General features: G+C 35.9%; 1 protein-coding gene across 1 annotated transcript in view; it reads left to right on the top strand.

Moving 5' to 3' along the window:
• The window catches only part of cdh13 (cadherin 13, H-cadherin (heart)), a 353836-nt gene that overhangs the window by 164723 nt on the left and 169219 nt on the right, over positions 1–19894 (top strand). Inside the window, exon 5 of the mRNA XM_059565191.1 lies at positions 16417–16569. Within this exon, the coding sequence (XP_059421174.1) occupies positions 16417–16569 (153 nt within the window). The remainder of the gene's footprint in view (positions 1–16416; positions 16570–19894) is intronic.

The following is a 19894-nucleotide window of genomic DNA, read 5'->3' as shown; positions in this document are numbered from 1 at the left end:
TAATGGCTAATATTACCCACAATCCATTGCACTTTGATGAAGGATTTGTTCGAGAACTACAAACACGAATAAAAAGCATTAAAATCTACAGACATGGTGGATGTGCTTATTTCTGGGTTTTAGGGCTCATTCTGGTAACACTCAGTGCAGAAAAACAGCTACATTAAAACTTTACTCCTGAGAATGCAGATCATTGCTGCCTGTTTGTTTTTTTGTTTTCCTATTGTCCCTGGATCAGTACGATACTCGTTCTGGTTGAAAAGAAGCAATCTAATCCTGTTTACATGAAATAAGCCTGCTCCCGAGCAGGTTTAAGCTTACAGACCTGTTGCTATGAATTCTATATTCTAATTCTACAGAGTAACTTTTGGTCTGATTTGCATTGCATTGCTGTGTCAGTTTGCAGTGGGGTTCCAAGGCCGTTCTTTAAGCTATAATTGTTGAGCAGGGTGAAGAAACTAGATGAAGATATGCGTTGAAATTAATTCTACTGAACTTGAATTTTCTTCTCAAGAACATATTTAATACTCTATGAAAATGTTAATGAAAATGCCTGGAATTTGTTGAATTGTTTGTGTCATTGTTTCGTTTGAGATTCATGTATTCCACATCCAGGAGAGATACTGCAGATTTTTGCAGAATATCTCTGGGCTTTGAGGTGATGACATCGGTTCAGCCCTGGTTTTTAATACAATAGTCAAGTGGTTTTTTTTTCCATTCAGGGTGAAAGATAAAACGCAATAGAAAAGAATGTTGGAGAAAAATTATTTGTCTTTACAGCAGAAAACTGAGGTAGAATCAAATGTTTTCGGCACTTCCTGTTCACTTGCTTTCTGTGGCTGTGTCTCAGCGTGGGCTGGGGTTTTTCCTTGGCTAGTGCTAGATTACTGTGGCACAGTGAATAAACCACAGTGCATGCCATTTTTTGTGGTCTTTATTCTAGTGTTGAATGCAAAGGCTGAATTATATTGCAGTTTCTCCCACTGACAGAATAGCCCCTCTATACTACACATAGATTACTATACTTCAGCAGGTGGCAGAAAATACAGCAAGGTCCATTGAGAATCTGATGAAGCTGACCATCCTTCAGTCTTTTTCTATATACATCTACATGTCTACTCTTTCTCAATCTATAGTACCTCTTTTGCAGCATTTTACTATAGTGAAACCACACAAGGGGACTAGCTACTGTGACAAGTCGTTTGATAGCACTACTGTATATTGGAAACCTGGCAAAATGGATTTTCCACATGGTTAAATCTTGTTTCCTTGCGCTGTTTACCTACCATATGGCGTACATTCATTTTTTAGAATTTTCACAGAGCGGGGAGGCTGAAGGAAATTGGGAATCGCCCATTAGGATGATGGAAGCTTGAAGAGAAACAGAGGGGTTTCCCAGATGTTTTCTCTCTGGGAAAGGCTGCAAACATGTTGGGTGTCTGGGAAAGCCTTCTGTTTCTTTTTCAATTTCTGTCATTCTAGTGGGGCATTGTTTATTTTTATTATTGTCATACAATGACAAATCACGCTGCCGCTGATTACTTGCTTGCAATTTTAGAAAAAGCACTAACTGAATAAGATGCTCTGTGATAGATTTGCCATCACAATCCTTCAAGGCACATTAGATTATAAAATTTAGTATACAGTCTCTTGGATTTCATACTGACACCTACTGGTGTACTGCAGATGTATGAAGTTTTTTTTTTTCATTTGGGCCACTTCACACAGATACAGATTAAAATATATTTTCCAAAAGTACTGTCCATATATTTATCTATAAATAGGAAAAATGCTCCTCCTATCTTTTTGTTATATTTTATAGTACCAGAGATATCTTGATCCTTGAAGGAAGAAACTGTAATACGATTGTTTACAGGGGTTTTGAAATTAATCCTTTGTGAACCTCTCTGTCCATCTCTGTTCTGTGTTTCCCCATGTTTAGTCATACAATGGGGCAAGTGGTTTTACTTTGGCCCTTTCTGTTGAGAGGAGTTCTATTGGATGGTGTTGACTTGAGGTCCACTCTCGGTTAAGGGGGCTTGAAGTATTGGAAAAGTAATAACGAACAGATTTGCCCTGATTCCTGTTCTGGCTTTGACATCAGTCTTCTGTGGGATTATGGGGGATTTATTATGGTGGAGTGTTCACCTGTAGCACTGCAATCTCACAAATGGGAAAAAGTCCAGAGGTTCCCTCTCGGACCTGCTAGTAATTGTTTCTGGGCTGGTTTTTATGGGCAGTGCTGGTGTCTCTTTGTTCTATTATGTCCTGAACAAACCCTCCCCACTGCAATTGAATTGAACAAGTTTCTGTGTAGTTTTTGGCTCCCAGAGCAGAAACACTGTCAATATCTTGTGGCTACACAGTTATCCCTTACGTAACAAAATTATATTTCTCAATATATTACGTGACAATATATTTCATGTGTCTCCATATATTGTGAAATTTACATAGTAATATATCTTATGATATATTATATAATAATATATTATATATGTAAGTTATATTTGCAATATATGGGACAATACTGCAATTATTGCCGTTTTCATATATTGAATAAATACATATTATTGTACTATTTAATATATTATGTATATTGAAATATGTCCCACATTATATGAAATGATATATTGGAAGAGGCATTGTGTGTATATATATCTATATATATATGTATATATGTATATGTAAAATCTAACGCATTAATATACCTCAATGTACAAGATAATATAATCAGATTTATATGGGAACATATTTCTTAAATATATTGATTTATATTACATCATATATTTATATAATTATTATATTGTATATTGTATACATGGTAAATATGAAATAATCTAATCTAATGTACAATGTCTGTCATATTTTCAAATATAATAGATTGAATAAGACATCAATATAGTTCACAGTAACTTAATGAGGTTTATTTCAAAAGCAGCAGCTGAAGGGACAGTGACCTGAGAAAAAACATAATGAAAGCATTTCCTAAAGGACAACAGTTCTTCATTGTAATAAAATAAAACAGTCTTCAGTGCAACAAACAGAACAATCCCTCAGTGGAAAAAACAGGACAACAATCTTTTAGTGCAGTGTTATGGATCCCGCATGCTAACAAGACCCACTCTGATTGGCCAGCCTTGGCCAGTCCTTCAGTAGTCCATGGACTTTTTCTTCTCCTGGGGCCCGTTCTTCGTACGTCAGTTAGCTGGATTTGAATGTTGACGATTTGGCGTGATCTTGAATCATTTGGTTCTTCGAAGCTCATCCCGGAGCTGCTGTCATAGCAACAGGTCCGTAAGCTTAAACCTGCTCGGGAGCAGGCTTATTTCATGTAAACAGGATAAGATTGCTTCTTTTCAACCAGAACGAGTATCGTACTGATCCAGGGACAATAATTTAAAATAATAATCATTTTAAAAATTATTAAAAAATAATATAAAAATGCTGTGTAGTCCATAACAGCCTACTATAGACACAGCCAGTTTTACTCACTGAAATATTTATTTGTCATAAAATTATTACTTCATAATTGTATTAGAGTCTTACACACATGCTATACAGATAATAGAGTCGTGCATTATTTTGAGTGATGACTGCTATTATAAGAGTGGCTTGATGGAGTGCAGGAGATGCAGATAACATGATATTGACCCTTAAGAAACTTTCATTAATGCTGTAACGTAACAAATCTGTCCAAATATAAAATGAAATGAATAGATAATTTCTATATTGAAATAAAAATGTAAAGACTGTACAACTATTATAAATTGCGAATATAAATAAGTGGGAATCATGAAAAAAATTCTAATAAAATAAAAACATGCATCTATTATCTGTTTCATGTATCTATTATAACATATATGTAGTTTTGTTTGCTTGGCTGTTTCCTTATAAAAGTCCAGAAATTTGTCAAGTTTTTCGTCTGGTGTCATTTTAAATTATATGACGTCATTACATTGTCGTCTTGCCACCAGCCAATCGCTGCACCGCTGATCATGGTTTCGAGTATCGATACATATCCCCTTTTAAGCCAACACATGAACGTGCAATTATCTCAGATAACTCAATCCAGCGATACTAATCATACACAACAGGTGTGTTCGAAGAACCCAATTAGCCGGATCATGATTAGCACGATGATATCATCTTGGATGTGTCATTTGATCTCGGATGTAATAAGCGACGTACGAAGAACGGGCCCCTGGTGTCTTAACTCACAGATCCTTGTGTTTATGGCCGTTTCTTATGTCTGGAATCTTCGCCCCCATTTCATGGACTGAAATGTCATGTTGATGATGAAATGTCATGTGGAGGAATAAAATGTTGAGGATGAAATGTCATGTGGGGGAATAAAAAGTGAATAAATTTTTTTTTTTGTAATTGCTGCTGTTAATGATAATTTAATTATAATACTCGTATCTACATTTTAAAATACATGAATCAATACAAAGCCATATATGGTCCATCCAAAATATAATTAATGCAAAACAAAAATTTGATTTGGACTATTGTTAATCAACCTCTCTGTAAACCTATGCATGAGCTTGCTTAACTCATAAAAAAATACTTTGTTTCAATAAACATGCATGCAATAATGTAATATACTTTTGTTTTTTATATCAATGTATTTTAATATATGAATCAATATATAGCAAAAGGTTGTCCATCCATATATTGCTATATATTTTCAAATATATGAGGAAGTTTCTGATACATTGAAAATATGTTCTGATGTATTGCAATATAAATTCTAGTATATTGCAATATATTTTTGTTTCGTAAGGGATACACTCATTCTCACTCGCTGCAATGCTTTTCACAAATCAGAAGGGATAACTGTGGCATAATGTCTCACACTGAAGTGTTGATGGATGATGAGGGATATGTGTTTATTTGTCTGTGCATCATTAATACTGCTGGGTGCTGATTATCTTTCATTCTGCTTTGACCTTGCACTAACAAACATGAATCTCATGTGGAAAGTGAGAGAGTTCCTGAGCTTTAGAATTAGATAAGTGTTGTAGATGTCTTTGTGGTACTTATTTTGCAATTTAGAAAGTGAGACCACATCTCTCTCTGTCTTACTACTAGTTCTCCCTGTCTTTATTTCTTCTCTCAGATTGAAAGCCACTTGTCAGCAGCAGACATGATTTTTTTTTATTATAAATTAATACTTTTAATCAACAAGGTTGTATTGAATTGATGAAAAGTAACAATAAAAACTCACTGATTTCAAACTTTGAATTATTTTATTTATTTATTTCTATAAAATGCAGTCTAAAACTCAATAAATGCAGTCTTGGTAAGCATAAGAGGCTTCTTTCAAAAACATTTTTAAAATCTTGTCGGCCCCAAACTTTAAAGAGTAAGGTTTTTTTATTTATTATTTATTTGTTTTGTTTTGTTTCCTAGATACAGTATGGCCCAAGTCTGTTTGCATAGAAAACTGATATCATTTTTCTCAACAAGCTGCATGATTTTAGGTATCTTTTAAAATTCAAGATTTGTATTTGTCACATACACAACTGTATAGAGAATATATAACCAGCAGTGAAATGTGAGTCAAGTCCACTCCATGGACAGTGCAATTATTAAAGAATACAACACAGAGGAAAATATATATAAATATAATTATGAAAGAATTATAAAAATAAACAATAAACATAAAAGAATAAAATATAAAATAAAATGTTCTGTAGAATTAAATATAGAATAGAAAATAAAATGTGCATGAAAGTGTACTGTAGTCTTAAATATTAAGATACACAGGAATGTACAAGAGGCGAATGTGCAAACAGGTTGTGACACTGTGAATATGTCAATATGAGGTAGAGAATGATGAATATCTTACTGATTAAGTGATTATTAAGTGGACACTTGTGAATGTTAAGAGGCTGGTTTTAAGTTTAGGAGCCTGATGGCCTGAGGGAAGAAACTCCTCCTAAGTCTCTCAGTTTTTGCCATCAAGCTACGGAAGCGCTTACCTGTATAGGGCCGCTGCTGTCTCTTCCTGAAGTCAACAATCAGCTCTTTAGTTTTGCTCACATTCAGAGAGAAACAATTGTCCTGGCACCATGATGTAAGTTTCTCTACCTCATCCAGGTATGCAGTCTCATTACTGTTGGAAATGACGGCTAGAATCACAGTGTCATCAGCAAATTTGATAATAGATGTGGAGCTGTGGGAAGACACACAGTCATGTGTGTAGAGAGAGTAGAGCAGGGGACTCAGGATACAGCCCTCTGCAGCTCCTTCATTCAGGGTGATGGAGCTGGAGATTAACTGGCCTACTTTCACCACTTGAGGTCTGCCGGTGAGGAAGTTTTGAATCCAGTCGCAGAGTGAAGAGTTTAGACCAAGGTCTATGAGTTAAGAAAGCAAGCTGCATGGGGACTATAGTACTGAAAGTTGAGCTATAGTCGATAAATAGCAGCCTTACATAGTTTCCATTGATGCTGTCAATGTGCGTGAGAGAAGAGTGCAGTATGTGAGAAATGGCATATTCAGTGGATCTATTGGGGCGATAAGCAAACTGAAGAGGGTCTAAAGTATCCGGGATATCCAAAGCACAAGCTATATGGGACATTTTATGATTTAAAAATTTTTAAGTTAAGTTTGTTCAGATCCATAACCCAAAATTTAAGCAATAGTAAGAGTAATGCTCTCTATAGCAAGCACCACTTAATTCCTGCTTTTTGGATTGCTTTTTAAAGGTAAAGTTAAGTACTCTGTGTCTAATACACAGCCTCAGTTGACATCAGTTTCCATTCAAAGTCAAGCATCCGTAAATCAAGGGAGATTATACACCACTGTGCTGCTCGTACAGCCGTAGAAAGAAAGAGTGAAAGAATATGAAAGTGAGGACATAGCCTCTCCTCCCCTCCAGTATCCTGTATTGTCGGAGAAGTTTGAGTCAGGTCCCTCCTTCCTGTCATATACAGACAGTGGCAAGAAACGGCTGATCTTTCATGTCCTCCCTGCTCCTAATGAGAGCTGATAGAAATAGGAGAGCGTCTCCCCCAGGGCTGTTCGCTGACATCTAATGACTGAGAAGAAAGCCAGGGGAGGCTGTGTAGGCTTGTTTACGTTAGTGTACATGTGTTTGTTTGTACATTCAAATAATACACCACCTGTGAGCACACCATAAACAGCGAGGGAGCGGCTGCAATCCATTTTCCAAGACCTCTATTGCTCCACCCGTAGCCATGATCATTCTAAACTTGTCTCATCACTTTCCAGCAGTTCTTTGTATTCTTCTTAAAGTCTGACTGCTACAGTCATGCCAAACATTGGGTGAGTTATTTTTGAAAGTAGGCATCAAAAAGGCCACTTGAACAAGATTTTGTACGATTTTTTTTTTTTTTTGTAATATGGTAAAAGATTTTTACTTTTTAAACTTTTAAGAGAAAAATAATGCTCAGTTAAAGGGTTAGTTCACCCAAAAATGAAAATTATGTTATTAATAACTCACCCTCATGTCGTTCCAAACCTGTAAGAAAAACCATTTATCTTCGGAACACAGTTTAAGATATTTTAGATTTAGTCTGAGAGTTCTCAGTCCCTCCATTGAAACTGTGTGTACGGTCTACTGTTCATGTCCAGAAAGGTAAGAAAAACATCATCAAAGTAGTCCATGTGACATTAGAGGGTCAGTTAGAATTTTTTGATGCATCGAAAATACATTTTGGTCCAAAAATAGCAAATACTACGACTTTATTCAGCATTGGCTTCTCTTCCGTGTCTGTTGTGAGAGAGAGTTCAAAACAAAGCAGTTTGTCATATCCGGTTCGTGAACGAATCATTCGATGTAACCGGATCTTTTTGAACCTGTTCACCAAATCGAACTGAATCGTTTTAAATGGTTCGCGTCTCCAATACGCATTAATCCACAAATGACTTAAGCTGTTAACTTGTTTAATGTGGCTGACACTCCCTCTGAGTTAAAAACAAACCAATATCCCGGAGTAATTCATGTACTCAAACAGTACACTGACCAGGGCCGTGCAGAGACCTTTGGAGGGGCAGGTGCTCAAAGTATAAAAGGGGCACATGGAATAAGCCTTACCAGTGATGTGATGATAATTTTTAAGGCACGTTCTTGTAAGTAAACCTCAAAATCACTTCGTTGAGACTGAAACACCACTTACCAGCTTACCACTTACGATGCGGCGTGAGGAATCGTCCCGGTCGGATGAGGTCATTGTCGTCAGGTGAAAGGTCATCATGTGGGTCATTTTATTCACGGCTAAATTATTATCCATAAATTTTTACTAATATTTAGATTGGGCATGGGGCATTCACAAAAGGGCATGTTATTACATGATGTTTTATAACAAAGTTCGGGAGGAGCAGTCGCAGTTCATTAACCTGATTAACACAAGTGGAGACCAATCAGTAATCAACTCATGACAAGGTATAAATAACAGCAGAACCTATCTCTGTTCATTGACAGTTTTCAGCATCCCTCCTCCACCCCATTTCTCCTCACTTATAGATCCATCTACTCTTACCACAACCGGGGGGAGTACTCTGGGTTCGGACCACATCCCGAGCTCAGAGCCCTCCACCCGGACAGCACGCCAAATACGCATAACCTTACTGTATTAAATTTACGTAGATGTGAACTCGTGAAAAAACAATTAAAGGGAACTGCTTTGACAAAAGGGCACTTTGGGCACCAAGAGGCAAAGGGGCAGGTGCTCAAGCACCCAACGCCCCCCCCTCCCTCTGCACGTGCCTGACACTGACTCAACTGCCGTGAAGAGAGAGATGAACACCGAGCCGAGCCAGATAATGACTCGTTCACGAGTCAAGAACCGGTTGCATCGGTTTTCGGATAACCAGTAGTTCTTTCGGACAGTTCGATTCAATAAACCGGTTGAAGAAAATGGTTCACCGGTTCTTTTGCGCTCGACGTATTGGTATCATTGGCGATGACTGCAAGCCTTCGGTTTACCTGGGCTCATAACATTAGCACAGAATCAGTTCAGAATCAATCACCAAAAGAATCAGTTCGGTTCAGACGCTCTGTGTGTCGGTTTGCTTCACGCTGAATGACACATGCGCAGTATCATCAGCTCCTCGGTTCTCGAATCGGACATGTCTGACAGAAACGGTTCTTGACTCGTGAACGAGTCATTATCTGGCTCGGCTCGGTGTTCATCTCTCTCTTCACAGCAGTTCAGTCACTGTACTGTTTGAGTAAATTAATTACTCCGGGATATTGGTTTGTTTGAACTCAGAGGAAGTGTCAGCCACATTAAAAAAGTTAACAGCTTAAAGGAGCATTTCACCCGTGGGAACATTGATCTTCATTGAAAGTGGGTCATATATGTAGTCAAAATCTATTAAAACTTTCGAATTTGGTGCCTTTTTGACGGAGTTATTACAGAAAGTAACTTTAGGGCTCATTTGTATGAAAAAACCACAACTCCCACAATGCAACACATTTGCACAGCTCCACAAGCCACTCCCAATAATCCAGAACACCGCTCTTAGGCGATATTGTCTACAAGACATTGAGGACACAGTTAGCGATGTATGGTATTTACGTGCCACAGTAGTAAACAATGCCACAGTAAGCTTTTTGTGCATTAAAAAAGGTACTGCACAAACAGTTTACAGTTGACGTTACGTAACTTATTAACCGGGAATCATTTCGTGATAATAATGCTTGAAGAAATTGTATACATTTCACGAAATGAATAATAAATTAAATTGAAACACTTATTTTACAGTTAGACGTCCATTTGTCCCTGCAGGCTTCGGCTGGCGTTTCCAGTTTACCTTCGGAATTCTGAAATATGTCTCCAGGACGCCTCTGTCCATATGCGGGACTAAACTAGGATGGTTCACAACGCAAACATCCGTGTCCTTGTCTGCCTCAGACATTTCTTCGAGGAGAAATTGGCATCTTTCAAATTCTTTCAGCAGACGGACTCGAGCTCTGTGTCCGTAGGCGCACAACAAGAGCACAGGCACCACCAGTCCGCACCAGCTCGAGCACGCCCGGGCTCCTCGGACGCGACCAGCAGGTCTCCGGCCTCGGCTGCAGCCGCCGCCTCCTGTTCCTCCTCTGCGCTATATTGTGGCTCGTATAGATAGCCACAAACATCTGTTTCGAGCAACAGACTTTGAAAATCCTCTTCTTCCATATCATGAGTTGTTCCTCCAGCCATTCTCGTAAATCTGACTCCATAAGCGCTTGTTAGCTTAGCTACATAGCTTCCAAACAAGATGGCGGATTTTCATTTTCGTTTCTGTAAGTTTAGTCCCACCCAGTGATCTGTAATAGGTCTGTAGGGTGAGTGGGTCCCACCCCCTGGAATAATAATAAGCTAGTGTCTGTAGTCTCTACACTTTTCAATGAATTTTGACTTCCTGCTTATTATGACGCAAAATGACGATTTTTTACGTCATAATAAGCAGGAAGTAAAACAAATCCTTATTTCTCCCATCTCAGGGAAAAACAAAGGAAAAATCCATGATCATTATAATATATGACTGGGTTTCTAACAATACAAAGCTAAATGCAAATGGGTGAAGTGATCCTTTAAGTCATTTGCGGATTAATGCGTATTGGAGACGCGAACCGTTTAAAACGATTCAGTTCGATTTGGTGAACTGTTTCAAAAAGATCCGGTTACATCGAATGATTCGTTCGCGAACCGTATATGACAAACTGCTGATGTCACATGGACTACTTTTATGATGTTTTTCTTACCTTTCTGGACATGGACAGTATACCGTGCACACAGTTTCAATGGAGGGACTAAGAGCTCTCGGACTAAATCTAAAATATCTTAAACTGTGTTCTAAAAATAAACGGAGGTCTTACGGGTTTGGAACAACGTGAGGGTAAGTTATTAATGACATAATTTTGCAAATTGGGCGAACTAACCCTTTAAACTGCATTTATTCGATCAAAATTTTCTTTTTGAGTATATCTCATATTCATATTTTTTAGCCATTACACCAGTCTATATTGTCAGATGATCCTTCAGAAATCATTCTAATAGCTGATTTTATCCCATTGAAAACTGCTTAATATTTTGTGAAAACGGTAATAATGTTTATTTAAAATGAAATTTCATAAGAACACAATTTATTATACACAAAAATTATAAAAGCAACACTTTTGTTTTTGCCCCCATTTCTGACTTGAACAGCTGGGGTATCAATTCTGGGAGAGGGGAGAAACAAAACAAAAAAGAAAGAAAAATGTCACTATATTTACTCACTTGAGGGTCTGCTACATGTTGCTGCTGTCTAAAACAAGCACTCGACAAAGGAGTAGGAGAAAGGGTATTTAATAACAAGCCCGCTGGAGAAAGAACACAAAGCATAATCAAAATGTCCAAATACAAATAACAGCACACAGGTGTAATGATAAAAACTCCATAATCTTCGGGAAGAAGGAGGCGGGAACCGGCGGACAATCAAACGAAGCTTTAATAATTCAAAATAAACACAAAACAGCGCACCAGCCCCTCACGGACGACAGATGCGCACAAAATAAAAACCAAAACACAACTAAAAGCCCAGGCCTGGTCCTCTCTCGTCCTTCACTGTCGTCGCTCCAGTTTTATATCCTTCCATCTCCTCCGTGGGCCTCGAGACCGGCGGGTCGAACAGGTGTAGTTCATCTCCAATCACTCCACCGGCCTCGCTCCCACATCCCTCGGCCCCGCCCCACTCGTCACAACAGGGAACTATGGAAATGCTGTAAGGGAGAACAGAAAAGGGTGTGGAGCTAATGAATCAAAAACCATGGAAACTAACTAGGCAGGATAACGGAGATAAAGAAAACAAAACCAAAACAGATCATACATGTGACAATTAATTCATTTAATATCATATATATATATATATATATATATATATATTAAAGTCTTTGTTACTTTTGGTAAATTTTATGTATCCTTGCTGAATAAAAGTATTAATTTCATTCAAAAAGAGAATAAAAAAATCTTACTCCAAAAACTTGTATGTTTAGAACATCGTCCATCATATAATGTTACCTTGATAACATGAGTAACATACCTTGATACAATTTGTAATTTCTGAGATTGCAGAAGCAAATACATATTTTGTTTCTATAAATCAAATTTATAAATCAATCAGTTAATCAATGTGGTGTGTGGTAAACATTTTAACACTAGGGATGCAGAAATTGGTACCATATTGGTTAATAGCCATTATTATTAGATTATTATAGAAATTACAAATATTGGAAATGTAATTGTTCATGCTCATCTAAAATGACATTTATATGACAATTTTTGCCATCTAATTCGTAAAGTTAATAATAATAAAAAAAAAAAATTCAGCCAATCTCAATATATATATATACAGTTTGTGTGTGTATATATATATATATATATATATATATATATATATATATATATATATATATACTGTATGTATAGTACATTATAATTTTGATGTCTAAATTCATATTACAGCATTTAAAACAACCCATTTTAAGGTTTTCTTTTTTTATTTAAATCTGTTTAGACAAAATAATATAGAATTTTAATGCATGTAATTTTTTGACTTTCTGTCACGTTTATGAAAATAATTATAGGGTTATAGATATAAACAAGAATTTTTATGTCACTGCATCACTATTTTCCTCTAAATCTCCTTCAGGGCATAAGTGCATCTGAGCACTGTAAAATCTCAAGTATAATGCCACAATTTATAGCCACTATTTTTCCATCTTTTCCCCCTGTCCAATTTTGACCCTCTTCCATCCATTTCGTCGCATGTGTCATCACTTCTCTGGAGCTGTGCCTCCTTTTGTTGTGTTTGTTTCTTATTCTCTTTCGCGCTGAAGGAGACCATTGCACCTTTAATAAAGCAACTCTGAAGAACAGAGAGAAAAGTTGTTTTATTGGATCAATATCTCAGCTGTGTGCAGCATACAGCAGAACAAAAAACAAGCTCCATAGCAACCTCTCACAAGACATACCCAGACATACAAGGCCGAAAACAGTGTGGGAGGAAAACAGACACAACAAGAGGAGGAAGAACTGAGCTTGATGGACTTTTGTGGCATGGGACTTCTGTAAACAGGTGACACTGTAGTTTGTCTGGGTGTCTTTTGGCTCTCTTGCGATGGGCAGAAGAGTTCAGATGACCTGTGTTGGGATTCAATCATGATTGAATCACAGGTATACCTGCTCTATAGGAAAGTACTTTGCTGGCCTTACTGCCTTGGGCTTTTTGGAAGAAACTGTAGCCCTGGAAGTTTTTTAAGCCTGGAAGACTAAGACTTTTTTTTTGTCAGCTCCCTTCCTGACTTTTATGTAAACAATTAATTATTTATTGTCAAATGGCTTATGTTCCATTGTTTATATGCAATTATACATGGATATATAATGAATCATTTAAGGAGATTGCAGTGCAGGTGCCATATGTGTACGTGTTTAGCCTCTGTGTGCAGCTAATACAGGTTGGAGACCAATCTGTTAAAGAACTGTGCAAAATGTGACATCATTGTTTTGGGGATGTTTTTTTTTTAATGAAAATTATTTCACGAAGGTTTCTATTTTTATGTTAAAATGCACAAATGTGTTATGTGCTCTCATGAAAAGGTTATTATGGAAAGGAAAGAAATTATGCTAGGCTGAATATGTTAGCCGCAAGCATCTTATAGCATACTTCAGAAAGAGAAATTATCGGCTATATCTATCTATCTATCTATATACAATATATATAAAAGTTGCAAAAGTAAAAAAGAAAGCCAATAACTGTATGATTTAGGTTTATATTCTAGCAATACTTTCTAGCTTTACATGAAACAACAGAGACAATGTGAGTGTATACTAAGGCCTTATATATATTTTTTCCATCAAGGCCAAATAAAAAAATTTAATAAATCATAAAAAAAAATAAACATTTAGTGAAATATTAATGCAATTTAAAATAACAGTGGGCTTGTGATGACTTTTTTCAGGATTCATTAATAAATAAAAAGTTAAATAGACAACAGTATTTATTTTTTGAAGACAACAGTGTTATAAACTGTGTTTATTCAAAAAAGAAATGTTGTGTTATAATATAGCCTACACTACTATTCGAAAGTCTGGGGTCAGTAAATCGTTTCTTCTTTTAAATAAAAAAATTAAATAAATAATAATAATAATAATAATACTTTTATTCAGCAAGAATTAAAGAATAAGAATGTTAAATGGATAAAAAGTGACAGTAAATATGTATATTGTTAGAAAATATTATTATTTTGAATAAATGCTATTCTTTTTTTTTCTTTTAGTCGTCAAAATTAAAAAAAAAAAAAAAGTATCACAGGTTCCCAAAAATATTAAGATGCACAACATCTTCAATGTTAATAAATCAGCATATTATTTAGGATGATTTCTGAAGGATCTTATGACACTGAAGTCTGGAGTAATGATACTGAAAATTCAGCGCTGCATTACAGAAATAAATTATATTTGAAAACAGCCTATATTCACATAGGAAACCAATTACTTGTTGTTGTTTTTTTCTGTATTTTTGATCAAATAAATACAGCCTTGAAGAGCATAAGAGACTAAAAAATCATTAAATATCTAACTGATTTTGAACAGCAGTGTGTATGTATATATATAAAGCTATATTAATATATAAAGCTATATTAATGTGCCACTTGATGCATACACACACAAATGAGGGCACAGAAACTTGTCTATGGCATGTTGCCCTGCGACTTTTGCCAATAATAAAATAGCTTTGATACTGGATCAAAACATTATATTACTCAACAAAGTTGAAATAAAATCACTGTTTATAGTAACTAAACTAAAGTAACTAAACTCACAGCTTATTTTTTTGTAGAAAGAGATGCACGGATGCAGGTAATTCACACACGCAACTTTCATCTCTCGCTCTCTAAAAATGGCCATATTAAAAAAAAAGTGTACTAATATTCAATGAATTGCAACTTCCATATGTTACATCCCTGTCTTGTTTCAACGTTAAACTGACGCTTCTGCGCTGGAAATTGCTGTCTGCTTCTGTGAATGGTAAACCCCCCCTACTTTGGTTTGATTGGCCATCTTAGTTATTGTGACATTGACGAGCGCTGTTAGACCGCAGAGAAAATATAACTTATAAAGGTTTTTGTTATCCTATCAAGAGTGCTGTTTAATGGAGTGCAGCAGATCAGTGCAATCATTTTTAAATATTGGGGGGGGGGCAGTTTGGCCACTTTTAATTATTGGGGGGTACTTGTCCCCCTCAATATCTATGGTGGTTACGGCTCTGGTGTATACAGTACTCTATGTGGGTGCTTGTGCTTCTGTCAGCATGATTTCTTGATTTGTTGTTTTCTCGATATGCATTAGTTCACGTTACATATTAACTACCCGTCCACTAAACAAGACAGCTCTCATTGTGCTATAAAATTCTGTATTTTTACATCTGTTTGCCGGCCATAGGAATACACCAGGATTTTAAGGCCCCCTCCGGTCAAGCCTGAGTCTTAGCTTAACCACTCAGAATTGCATTGCATTTCTACGAATAATAATGTTCCCTGGGTTAACAGAGCCTGTAATTATAAAGGAGAAAAACAGTATTAGTGTATGATCTGGCAGAAAGGGTCTGCGTGGGGAAGATAAATAAAGCTAACAGGGGCTTTTCGTATGGACAATTACTTTGCTTGGATTCATTTTCTAAATGGGATATTTCATCTTAAGCTTAATTACAAAGAATGGGTAGGTTCAAGGTGGGCAGCCTCTGTGATCCGATACATGCAATAGGGTTTATTGCTCTTGATGAAAACAAGTTTTAGAAAGGCTCTTTTACACAAAAAGTAGGGGTTCATAAGAGGCTATTGTTCACTTGTATTTAAAGCCATTAGTTAATAACTGAGCTTTCATCAGCGCGGGAAGTTGTGGAAATCTAATTTGCACAAAAATATGCTATACACAAAAGCCAAATGAACTGCAGGTGGTAGCACTGGTCACACTAGCAATTGAAAGATGTTTTAATATACAAATGGTTCTCATTTTCAAGTTTCAGCTGCTAGTATATTAAAACACAGAGTTAATAATCATCTGGAGAGTGGTGTTATATAATTTAATTTAGATTTTAAATATGAGATCAAGCAAACAAGTGTATATTTAGCATGTGTGTATTTACACGTAACTGTTTGTCTGTGGCTGTGTGTAATTAACTTTTCTTGTTTTCTTTGCTTCTATCTTGCAACACTCTGATGAAACATAATGGACTTTGCTGCATTTATCCAGTCACATGTGAGTTCTGCTGATAAACTTGAACGAATCTAAAAATCTACACACCAACTGAGTGTGCATTTGTTTAAATCTTAGTTTTAGTGTTTTGTACCTGTACCATGTACGTGTTCAATAACGTTAACATTAATATGGTTGTTGGTACTGTCCTGTGATATAGGTGATCTCATCTGACATGAAGGAAGACCACATCTTCCGTCTGACGGGAAGGGGAGCAGACCAAGACCCTAAGGGTGTGTTCAGCATCAACCAACTGACGGGAGATGTGGCAGTTAGCCGAGCCCTGGATCGAGAGGCCATCGCATACTACCATGTGAGTGAGATATTAGCTCTGTTATCTACTGCGTTCTGTTTCCCCACTTGCATACTGTCAGTAAGTATGTAGAAGTTCAGTTAAAGAACTCCAAAACTGCTGGTTTATTTAAGTCATATTAGACTGTTGCGCGTATATAACCGAATGTCCCTAATCGAAAATAAAATATGTTTTTGCTTCACCCCATGCATCAAGGCGGTTAATGGCTGTAATGATTCGTGTTTCTTTGGCAGCCAGTGAGCAAGCGGCTCAGTGAAGGAAAGCCGACTGCCGTACTGAATGTGGGACTCCAGTTAGGCAGTTATTCTACAAAACGTGTGCGTCATCAATAATGCAGCTGTCAGCTGGCCTGTCAGACACTCGGCTAATGTGTGTTGCAAGTTGGTGGTGTGAACATGATGGCTCGTTTCAGTTTTTGCAGTAGCGTCCTGCCCTTGACTTCATCAGGTTGACTGCTAAATTGCAGAGGGGGGAAAAAAAGTATCTTTAAAAAAAGTTTTGTGACTTATAGTAGTCCTTATGTGTGTTGCTCAAAAGTTCAAAGTTTGAGTTCAAGATTTGTATTTATTCAGCAAAAATGGATTATATTGATCAAGAGTTACATTAACTTTGTTTATAATGTTACTAAATATTTAAAATAAATGTTCTTTTTGAACTTCAAACTCATTTTAAAAGTTTGACAAAAGTATTGCAACCCCCCCCCCCCCCCCCCCAAAACAAACTAAATAAAAATAAATCAATCAATAAAATAATTAGCAGCACATCCATTATGAGCATCAACATTAATTAGAAATGTTGCTTGAGCATCAAATCAGCATATTAGAATGATTTCTGAAGGATCATGTGACATGTGAAGCTTGCAGTGATGATTGCTGAAAATTCAGCTTTGCCAACACAGGAATTAATTTCATTTGAAAATTTATTAAAATAGAAAACAGTTGTTTTAAATAATATTAATATTAATAATATTAATAATAGTATTTCACAATATTAACGTTTTTAACTGTATTTAAAAAACAAACAAAAGCTACTAACCCCAAACTTTTGCACAGCATTGTTGAGACCGCTGTCCTAGTTTACTTGTAAAAGTTGACACTTCACTTTTAGCTAACTTAAAAAAAAGAAAAGAAAAAAAGTACAAATATTGATGACACTAATCAATATTCAGGATACTACCCAGGTATTGAATAACATTAAAAAATTGAAAACAACAGAATCATCTATATCGGTCACTATGGATGTAGAGTCACTTTATACTAACATAGACCATTTAGATGGATTGGAAGCACTAACATTCTATCTGGATGCGAGATCAACTACTGAGAGGACACCTGCTTGTTTTATTGTACAGTTAGCAGAATGGACATTGAATAACAACATCTTTTTGTTTCAAAATGAATTCTATAAACAAATTAAAGGTACAGCTATGGGTGCCTGTTTTGCCCCAAATTATGCGAATTTGTATTTGGGACTTTGGGAAAAGAGATTTGTATTCTCTGACTTAAATCCTTATTTGAAGTATGTTGAGTGGTGGGGAAGATATATAGATGACATTATATTGCTATGGAATGGTTCAGAGGCTGATTTGCTGTCTTTTCATACATACCTAAATAACACCAACGCTAATTTGAAGTTGAGTCTAGAGTATTCTAACACTGAGATTCATTTTTTAGATATCAACATTTTTAAAGAAAGTGATGGAATGTTACATACTACTATTTTCAGAAAAGAAACTGATAGAAATACTATATTAAGAGCAGACAGTTTCCATCCCTTATGGATGACTGAGAATATTCCAGTGGGACAGTTTCAGAGGTTAAAAAGAATATGTGATAAGGAAGATGATTTTAACATTAAGGCACAAGATATGACTCAAAGATTTAAGGAACGAGGGTATAAAGATAGGGTGATTAATAAAGCATATACCAAAGTAAAAAATATGAGTAGAGATGAGCTATTACAAAAAAAAACAAGAATCACAAGAGTCAGACAATTCAGTTTATTTTGTGACACAATATAGCACAGAGGCTAACAGAATTAAGAAAATTATAAAAAGTAATTGGGAAATAGTTATGAGTGACCCTTATCTAAGGGAAGTCATGCCTGAATCTCCTTCCATTGCGTTTCGAAAAGCACCTACAATCAAAGATAAACTTGTGAGAAGTCATCTTCCAGCTAAGAAATCAAATACCTGGTTAGGCTTAAGTGTAGGAAATTACAGATGTGGTAATTGCAATCATTGTGATAATATGGTTTAGTGTGTTTAGAGATGTAACCTCTGGTTATGAATTTAAAATAAGATCATTTATTAATTGTAATACCTCATTCGTGGTGTATAAATTGGAGTGTCCATGTGGTTGTTTCTATATAGGGATGACTACAAGAAAATTAAAGACCAGATTAGCAGAGCATAAAAATGCGATTAGAGTTTGCAACCCATTATACCCTATGGCCTTACACTATAGAGATGTGAATCATGGTAATCCAAGTACATTACAAATTACTGGCATTGAACATATCCCGAAATAAATCAGGGGAGGAGATAGGACTAATAGGTTGTTACAGAGAGAGTCTTTCTGGATTTATACATTGAAAGCAACTACATTTCCAGGCTTAAACGGAGAGTTAGACTTTGTACCATTTCTGAAATGAATTTTTTTTTCTTTCTTTTCTTTTGTCTCTCATGCATTATATTTATGATAATAATTTCATGATTTATTACTTTTGTGTGAGATGTGTTTTTTTTTCTCTCTCATGCATTATATTTATAATGATAGTTTCACACTTTGACTTTTGTGTAAGAGATGTAATTAGGAATTCCTTCCTTTTTTTTTTTTGTCTCATGCATTATATTTATGCTGATAATTTCATGATTTATTACTTTTGTGTGAGATGTTTTGATATTATTATTATTTTTTTTTTTATTTATTTTTTTTTTTAATTAATTTTTTTTTTCTCTCTCTCATGCATTATATTTATAATGATAGTTTCACACTTTATGACTTTTGTGTAAGAGATGCAATTTGAATTTCCTTTTTTTTTTTTACCTCTCTCTTTGAGTTGCTTTACACAGAGTGACCAGGTGTTTCTAATTTGATTAATTAGCTGCTGTTAAATGAACTGAGACATTGTTTGTAATACACACCCTGATGAAGGCATGTACCCGCAACGCGTAGGTGTACCTCTCACCATTTTTTAAAAAAGCAAGCCAAGAATGTAATAAAGGCTTTTTTAATTTTTTCACTGAGATATTCGAGTGCCTTGGAGTTCTTGTCTTCAGAGATTTATTATCCCACAACCAAAGAGCACCGAGACTTTATACCCC

This window comes from Carassius carassius, chromosome 13, assembly GCF_963082965.1.
Source record: "Carassius carassius chromosome 13, fCarCar2.1, whole genome shotgun sequence".
Classification (NCBI taxonomy): domain Eukaryota; kingdom Metazoa; phylum Chordata; class Actinopteri; order Cypriniformes; family Cyprinidae; genus Carassius; species Carassius carassius.
This window is presented reverse-complemented; position numbering and strand designations above follow the sequence as displayed.